General features: G+C 43.1%; 1 protein-coding gene across 2 annotated transcripts; it reads left to right on the forward strand.

The window, feature by feature from the left end:
• The first annotated feature begins 1,617 nt into the window (after positions 1–1,617).
• LOC130584625 (uncharacterized) lies at positions 1,618–8,181 on the forward strand. Of its 2 annotated transcripts, none has more exons than XM_057384723.1 (3): positions 1,618–2,495; positions 4,659–4,739; positions 5,894–8,181. In XM_057384723.1, exons 1-3 carry the CDS (start codon positions 1,640–1,642, stop codon positions 5,959–5,961), a joined length of 1,005 nt encoding a protein of 334 aa, XP_057240706.1. In that variant the 5' UTR covers positions 1,618–1,639; the 3' UTR covers positions 5,962–8,181. The 2 variants fall into 2 exon arrangements, with proteins under 2 accessions (XP_057240706.1, XP_057240707.1); XM_057384724.1 differs by having other exon boundaries at positions 6,309–8,181.
• The last annotated feature ends 498 nt before the right edge of the window (positions 8,182–8,679 follow it).

Here is an 8,679-nt window from a genome sequence, read left to right on the forward strand (position 1 = left end):
GTCCTATTGTTCTTCAATTGCTCTTTGTTCTTGCTTCTTACTATGTTTCTTCTTCATGGTCAGCTTGAGGTACGTGTTACACTGCTGTAGTCACGTCCTCCTCTTTCCCATCCTCTTCTATCTCATTCTGCTCTATCTTGTAGTCTGGGTTGCTCAGTAAGAGCAATTCATGACCTCGTTCCCACAAAAACCTGTCTAACAGAGATTCACCTAACAGATCCTTCTACAGAATTTTTCCCTTCTCAGGAGATAGGGTTTTTGTGCTTTTGTTAGAATTTAATTCAACATTAGAATTATTAGTTTCATTAGAGTTTTTTTGAATATTATTATTCTCATCTTCAGGTAGTATTATCAACTCTGGAATTTCTTTAACAACCACAGATTTGAGGTTTTTTGATGGTGTTAATTCCAATTTTTTCTTCCAAGAGTTTTGTTGGTTCTTTGGATTCTTTTAGTTCTTGTTTTAACCTCTTTATTTCATTCATTAATTTGTCATTTTCTTGAATCAGCTGTTCTCTCCATTCCCAAGCAGAGTGCAAAAACAGAGCTACAGTTTGACAGATAATTTCCCTTCCTTTTATATCTTTCAATGATCCCCATCTTCCATTTATTTTCTCTCTTATTTTTCCCCACTGACACAAGTTATCTGTGGGTCAGGGATCATTCGTCTCAATAGAACACTGTGCCACCATAAACAATTTGCGAAATCCTTACTCTGCGTTTTCAAATCACTTGTCATTGCCCTGCTCTCTGCACCAAAATGTTACAAATGGAGATGGGAGCTTAGATAGATTTTTAGGTTTTGCCTAGGCCTTTGGCAATCAGCAGTTAGCTTATCAGGATGACCAGCACCCKGTGGTAGGCCAATCTAAGGCCTGGGCCTGGTCAGGGGAGAGAAGACCCGTGAATATTCTGGAACAGTCTGAATGGTTGGCCAGCAGCTGGCAGGTGCTGTAACGGTTCCAGGGGGGCCTGTCTCGAGTACCCTCATGGCCGTGAGAACCACTAATGCAACTATATGGCAAGGGGAGTCAGTACACACCTCCTGCAACGGCAGAACTGCCATATAAGGAATTATATGTCGTTAGTAAGGGTTTGTGAACGTTAAGTTACCGTTATCCCTGTTACAAGAAGCGTTACGTTTAACTGCCGTCACCGTTAGGAACTAGGGGTATAAAAACCCCCAGATCGCACAATAAAGTTTGAAGAGATTGCACGTTCAACCACGTCTACGCGGTCGTTTCTGTATCTCTCCCGTCTCTCAGCAAATGACCACTCCAACAAATTGGTAAACACCAACGTGATCGGAACGGCACCAAAGTGGGTCGGGACRGCAGACACGCAGGTCGTGATACCGGAAGGCCACGGCTGGGGGACGTAAAGCAGTCAGGCCCCGGAGAAATCGGGATGGCAAAAGTGCCAGAAGGACATAGTCATGGCACCGTGCCCTGAGTGCTTTACAGGAAGGCTCAGCTGACTGATTTTTAAGGAGTTCGGGTCTCTGCAGCGAGATGTCAAAAGTGCTGGCGGGATATTTACCGGTACCGTGACCCGGGTGACTCAGAAGGAAGCATCCGGCCGACAACATTCACCGCCGGAACCTTTTGGAAGGCTGTACAGCGCGCTGGAAAGGATCGGGATGGAAAGGCAAGCAGCTCATTCACTCATATGCTTTTTAGAAAAGCGACAGATTAGGGGGATAAATCTTTATAAGGAGATTCAAGAGTTAATAAATTATGCTCAGAATCAGGGTTGTTTCCGAGATCCGGCTACTGTATTTAAAGCAGCTGAATGGAGAAAATTCTCAGATAAGATATGGGACGCTTTATCGGGAGATAATGGGACAGCAGAAAGGATGGGAAGGTTGTATACTGTAGTGATGAGTGAACTAGTCCGGTACTGGGATAAGAGGAAGGCAGCCTGCCAGATCAATACCGTGCAGGGCGGGAACTTAGAAACTACTTCTAGTTATTCCGGCTGTCCCCTACCCCCCACAGCGTGCTCCATTAGCCTACCACCATCTGCTGACCCAGGGACTAAAGGGCCTAACCCTGTACCTGGGGAAGGGAGACCCACGTGGCCGTCCACACCATCCATGCTGCCACCGGCGTGGCCGCCGCCATGTTGTGGTGGTGGGGCAGGAAGTGACCCGGCAGAGGGAACTGCGCGGGGCGGCCTGGGAGGCCCTAGGCCGGAAGGTGACCCGGCCAGGGTCGTCACCCGGAAGAGAAGGGACATGTGGGCTGCTATTGCGCAAGAGTGCGTAAGCTGCGGAGACGCAGAGGGCCTAGAAGCGGTGAAAGATCTTGCATGTCCAGTAGTGTTTAACCCAACGCCGCAGGGTGAAATAGACGCAACTATTACTGCTCTGGATTGGAAAATCTTCGCGCAGCTTCGTGCTACAGTCAGTCAATACGGAGTCACTAGCGAACCAGTTAAACAGATGCTAGACAACCTGTGGGGGACACAGCTTCTGTTGCCAGCAGATTGTAAAGGTATTTCCAAACTTGTTTTTACACAGCATCATCAGCTTTTATTTAATGCGCATTGGCAGGCTTAAAGCCAACAATCTGTTATGACCCCCCGGGCCCCGGGAGATCCGCTCCAGGGGGTAGCTCTGGATGAGCTGCTGGGTCAAGGGCCATATTTGCGTACTGAGGCACAGGTTCGGATGGGCCCTGAGAAGTGTAGAGAATCTATGCGCCTGGCAAGAATGGCTATCAATAAAATAAAAGAGCCAGGACGCATTCCATCATTTATGGGAATAAAAYGGGTGGGATTAAGCTTTCGGTAGCTTTATAGATAAAGTTGCCACTGCTATCCGGAAAGCTGGAGTCCCTGACTACCTAAATACCGTAATGCTTAAACAGTGCGCACTACAGAACTGTAATTCTACTACTAGAAGTGTGCTAAGCACTTTAAATGCATATTGGACGATCAAGGAAGCTCTCGAGCGTGTTGCTATCATTCCGGCGGGGCCACAGGCTATGTTAGTTGAAGCTATTAGGGAGTTACGAGCAGGGATAAGAGAACAGGCACAGGCTAGCCAAAATCAGATCATAGCTGCTCTAATCGCTTTTCAAGCCTCTGTAAAGTCTAATTCCAGAGCTCCAATCGGTCATCGGATGAGATGTTATCGCTGCGGACTGCTTGGTCACCTGCGCCGCAACTGCCACGTTTTAAAATTATGGTACCATAAGTGTCGGTCCAACTCCCACAACACTAGAGCATGCCATCGGCGATGGGAGGCTTCAGGACGGGCGCCCCGAGCCGCTGCAGCAACCGCGCTCCGAAACAGGCAGCAGCTGCCGTCACTCTACAGCCACACCTCGCCCCCCAGGAGGAAGCGGGGCGGGCCGAACCAGTTGCTAAGACGCAGCGTCTAACAGACGCAGAGCAGAACGCAGAACGTGCCACCGCTGCAGTATTTGCCTACGCGGGACGTATCGTCACCATGGAGACAGAATGCCAGCGTGAGCTTCGGCGCCAAGTACCTCGCTGATACATCGTATCACTTCGAGAGCGACCTGCGCAAGGATGCTGCGGATTTTCAAACCCTGCTAGCAGAGCTGCGCYCAGAGAAGTTCACTAAAGACGCTGAGAATCACAGACTGCAGAAGATTATTAATGTCACTGGACAGAAGCTAAGTGAAACCATTAATGACCTTATAAACCAACTAGAGAAATTACATGGTGAAATGACTGAAAAAGAAAGAGCAGTCGAACACCATTACAATATCCTTTTGAGTGAAAGCAGTCAGAAGCTGCAAAGCCAAGAACTTGTTATCAGGCAGCTAACAGACAGTGTCAATCACAAGGACCTTCAGCTTGAGAAAGCTAATGGAGCAGTTAAAGAAAAGGATGCAGAACTGCAGGAGCTCCAGAATAAATACAAGACCCATCTGAGAGCTAATGAAGAAAAGGGACTGAACAATATTCTCATGTTAAGAAAACAACTGGAAGAAGACATTTTAGGTAACGAATTCCAGAAGATCTTACGAGATCAGGTTAAGGACATGAAAAGCCACCAAGATGAGACGCTCTCTTTCTGTGAAGATCAAACACCTTATATGAGTATCTGCTTGGGAGAGCAACACCATTTAAGCCTTCAGGTATCTTTGAATTTTCCTGGAGAGGTGGATAAGCAGATAACTCCATTGGACTATTCAGAGAGTTTATGCAAAGACGGACACTAGGACAGAACAGGAATGGATGAACATAAAGCAGAAAAGAACTCACTCACATCTCTTCTAAAAGAGGGTAGAACATCTGTGCGGGAAGCTACCAGGCAAGAACAAGGAGCCTCAGAGGAGAAGTCAAAATATTCAAGATTGGATGCAGAAGCAGAAAATCAGCAAGAAGAGGTGTATAAAAAGGGTGAACACCTGGAAAGCCTTTCTTTTGCTAAAACAGATGAAGCTGTCTCTGTTTTCATGCCCAAGAGGTCACGTCTGCCTATACCCCTAAGATCCTGCAGACCTTTAGGAAAATGTGCCTTTGAGCTCCTGGGTGCATGGAGGTGCCTTACTCACTGAGATGCCTTACTCACTATCTGCCTTACTCACTGAGATGCCAGGATCCAAAAACAGGCCTTTGGCAGGTGCCAGCAAGAGTGTTGTACTCGGGTTGGGAATGTCTTTGTGTTTCTTTTCCCACAGGGCTCCTTTGGATGTCAGCGAAAGGGACCAAGGTGGCGGTGACTGGAACACCCGAGCCTACACCCAGCGGAGCAGCACCATGTGAGGATCGCGAAGAGGACACCATTGACCTTGCCCTCCTTACCATACAACATAGTTTAATTTATGATTTGCAGAGAACTTTAAATTTTCTGTTGAAGGACTGATATCTCCTATATTGACATTTTCATTGATGATGGTRGGACAACCCTTAAAATGCATGGGTAAAAATGTGTTCTGGTTTCAAGAGGTGACATTGGCACCATTGTAATCAGAAACACTAAAAATTTGCATGACAGAAACATCTTTCCAAATATTCTCTTTATGAGAAGTAATTTTGTGTTCTTTCAAATTGCTTGTTTGTCTTTGCCTGACTCAGAGTCTTTTGCAAGACTCAGAGTGGGAATATATGTYGAGCTACAAAAAATCACTTATCTGACCACCTGCTTGGAAGTACTGATGCCACTTTGCTTCAGTAAAGAGGGAATCCTCTTCCCTGACTGTGCCAAGCACAATTTTCTAACTTGCCCTCTTCGTACACAAGGGCCTTGAATTATCTTGCAGTAATATTGACACTTAAAAAAACACCATTTGTTTATAGGGATAGAGTTTGGCCGTTTGTCTCTATCAAAACACACAGATTTTACTCAAGAGAGGAATTCTTTTTAAGGACAAAATTACCTGAATGGAGCTAACAACTCTTAGTTGCTAGTTGTCTTAGTGACAGTGTTCTTCATGCTGTCATGAAATTTAATGTTTACCTGATAAAGGAAGGAATCTAATGATCAGGATTTTTCATAATTGATAATTTCTATAATATAGTTTAAACTAATCTATTTTAGAGAGTGTATTTCACATTGTATAACCAGTTCCCAAATACAAGATCAAAATTCCACTTTAAAAAGGGGAATATGAACTCGTTGATGACATAAGCTTGATCTTGAAACTTAAAATAAACAGAACCTTAAAACATTGTGGTCAGGACCAACAGAAGTCTACAGGTCCTATAGTGGAGGGGTTGATAGAGCCTTTGAACTTACAGAAATCCTTATTCTAACAGTAGAGAGGGCTTGGAAATAGCTTTCCATGTTGGTTTGGGTACATCTATGCCCATATGGCAGCCTAAAAGCAAACCTATACCTCTCTGGTTTTGTGTTCCTACAAGCACATGCCTCTAAAGAGAAATCATTTGGTGACTGCTGCTTATCAATTTCCAATTTGGCTACCTACACCTCTGTCACTGGATTGGTTGGCTCTGATTTGGGAGAGCTKGAGACAAATCTGAGTTGAGTTTGAAGGAAGAGGATGCCACTGGTATTCCCATTTGCCCACGAGATCTACYGGATTTGTTAAAGGACTAGCAGAAGAAATAGATGAAGAAAGGCTGTCGATAAACCCGACAAAGTGTCAAACTGTTTTGTTAAGCTGTTTTGTTGTTCTGTTCTTGTTGCTTATCTTGTTGTTTATTCCTGTTGTTGTTATTCTATTCTTGTTACTCTTGTTATTGTTGCCATATATAGAGTTTTTATTGTTGTTATATGTATATAGTTTTGCCTTCTGATATGTTTTACAGTTTTGCTCTCGCAGGTTTTTCAGGCTGACTTGACCCTTCCTTCTTTGCCTTTTTTAAAGAAAAACAGGGGAGATGTGGTAGGCCAATCTAAGGCCTGGGCCTGGTCAGGGGAGAGAAGACCCGTGAATATTCTGGAACAGTCTGAACGGTTGGCCAGCAGCTGGCAGGTGCTGTAACGGTTCCAGTGGSGCCTGTCTCGAGTACCCTCATGGCCGTGAGAACCACYAATGYAACTCTATGGCAAGGGGAGTCAGCACGCGCCTCCTGCAACGGCAGAACTGCCATATAAGGAATTATATGTCGTTRGTAAGGGTTTGTGAAYGTTAAGTTACCGTTATCCCTGTTACAAGAAGCGTTACGTTTAACCGCCGTCACCGTTAGGAACYAGGGGTRTAAAAACCCCCAGATCGCACAATAAAGTTTGGAGAGATTGCACATTCAACCACATCTACGCRGTCGTTTCTGTATCTCTCCCGTCTCTCAGCAAATGACCGCTCCGACAGCACCCCAGGACTCAGTCTCRTTTTCTAGTTCTTTTAATAATAGCCAATTAGGTCTAACATTAACTGAATTATGGTTTATTATATGTAAGAAAATAACAGAGTAAGGAGTTTGTGGCGAATTATATATCATACAGAAATAAAACAAAAGAAACTATTAGTACACTAAGTACAACAGTTGAAAATTCAGCATGCAATAAAGGTACCTATGAGTTCAACTAGCAAAGAAATAGTACGACTTAGGATTCTATGTATAGCTTACTAATCTAACTGTCCTCTGAAGGAGAGTGAGAATTGACTAGTAAGACTTTTACAGAACAGACCTTTTGCACTGTGTTTTCACACTAATGCATTTTCAAATCCATTGCATTTTTAACACAGAAAAGAAGGAATAATTAGGCAACACATTTAACACTTACTGTCACACACATGCCAGCAACTGAGTGCTTTAATTCAAAATCACAGGAGAATTTTCAGAAATACAGCCTTTTCCACACTTCCGCAACATGGATGGGAGAGAAAATTTTATCATTGTATTTGGTTACATCAGTTCTAAACAACATTTTGAAACAAATGAGTAAACTGAAAAATAAGGCAATACTCTCATTCTATTTGTGTTCCATCACTTTTAGTATTTATGAAAAAAGTTTATTATATTGAACACAAAATGAGCAAGGAATATTTCAGTGAAAAAAGCAGCATGTACCATATGAAATTTGATATTACATAGAATGCACTCAAAGCTGACATCAGTAATGAAGGCAGAAGACCATCTATCACTTTGGTTTCATGTCTTGGGAGATGGTTAAACTGTGCTAAAGATGTTGTACAGATTAGACAATGTACTAAATGAGAAGAGGAATTCACTCGAGGAAATTGGGTTGGGCAATGAAAGAAAAAGAGAATAATGAAGAGGAAGGAAAGCATAATAAATGAAAGAGGCAAATGCAGACAAATTGAGGTTAAGTATGATCTGTATGGTTTGAAAAAATTACAAATGGCATAGAGACATTTAATGAAAGGAGGAAAAGCCTTACAAATAGATGCTATAAATGAAACTAGAACTTCAGTACCAAGCTTCAAGTATGCAAACCTACAAGTGACAAAGAACGAAGGGAATCAATATTCTCTTCKTCTTACTGGAAAAGGAAAAGACGTATTATCTTTGAGTCTCTAGGAAAGTCTGCTGTTGGGAAGTGTGCGAAGCCCTAGAGCTCTGCTTAGCTACCTGCTGAGCTAGCAGCAGGGTGAGTATGCTTTTGCAGTAAAAGGGATTCTTAATGGATAACTGTAGGTAAAAATTTCTCCTGCTTGAAGACATCTGGCTTGGAAGCATAGCTTATTGCTTGGATAAGCTACTTAGATATAGTGACATAATACAGTTAAGTGGAGTCTGTGAAAAATGTAGTGGGAGCTGGTAATGAGGAGCATGCTACTTATCTTCTTCCCTTTTCAATACCTTTAGCAGCATGACTAAGTGAGGGCTTTCGCTTATGTAGCATGATATAAAGGTTTTCTCATCCTTGAATTAGTCTGGCCACATTGCTCATATAAAGGAAAGCTGTGAATCTGTTACATGTGTCACACTAAAGGAATGATAGCCTCTCACATAGCATCATTTAGCTATTGCTTTGCACAGGGGATTAAAAAAAATGAACTATTTTTGCAGGGCCTTATTTCTTCTGTATATTCTATACCTTCACAAGTGAAATCAAGAGCCCAAAATTATGATGCTTTAGAGACCTCAAAAGGGCAAAACTTCTTCTAAAAGCAGCTATAGAATTCCTTAAAGGAAGGAGATCTATTCCAATATTCAATTACTCACTCTGTATACTATATGATCCTTACTTCAAATGTCATAGTTTTGATTGCTGGCAAAATAGCAGGCTTTCAATCTCTGCATGCCTAAACATGTACCTCAGGCCACACA

The sequence above is a fragment of the Malurus melanocephalus genome, unplaced genomic scaffold (genome assembly GCF_030028575.1).
Source record: "Malurus melanocephalus ecotype Western Australia unplaced genomic scaffold, MMel_1.1 scaffold_739, whole genome shotgun sequence".
Taxonomy (NCBI): Eukaryota; Metazoa; Chordata; class Aves; order Passeriformes; family Maluridae; genus Malurus; species Malurus melanocephalus.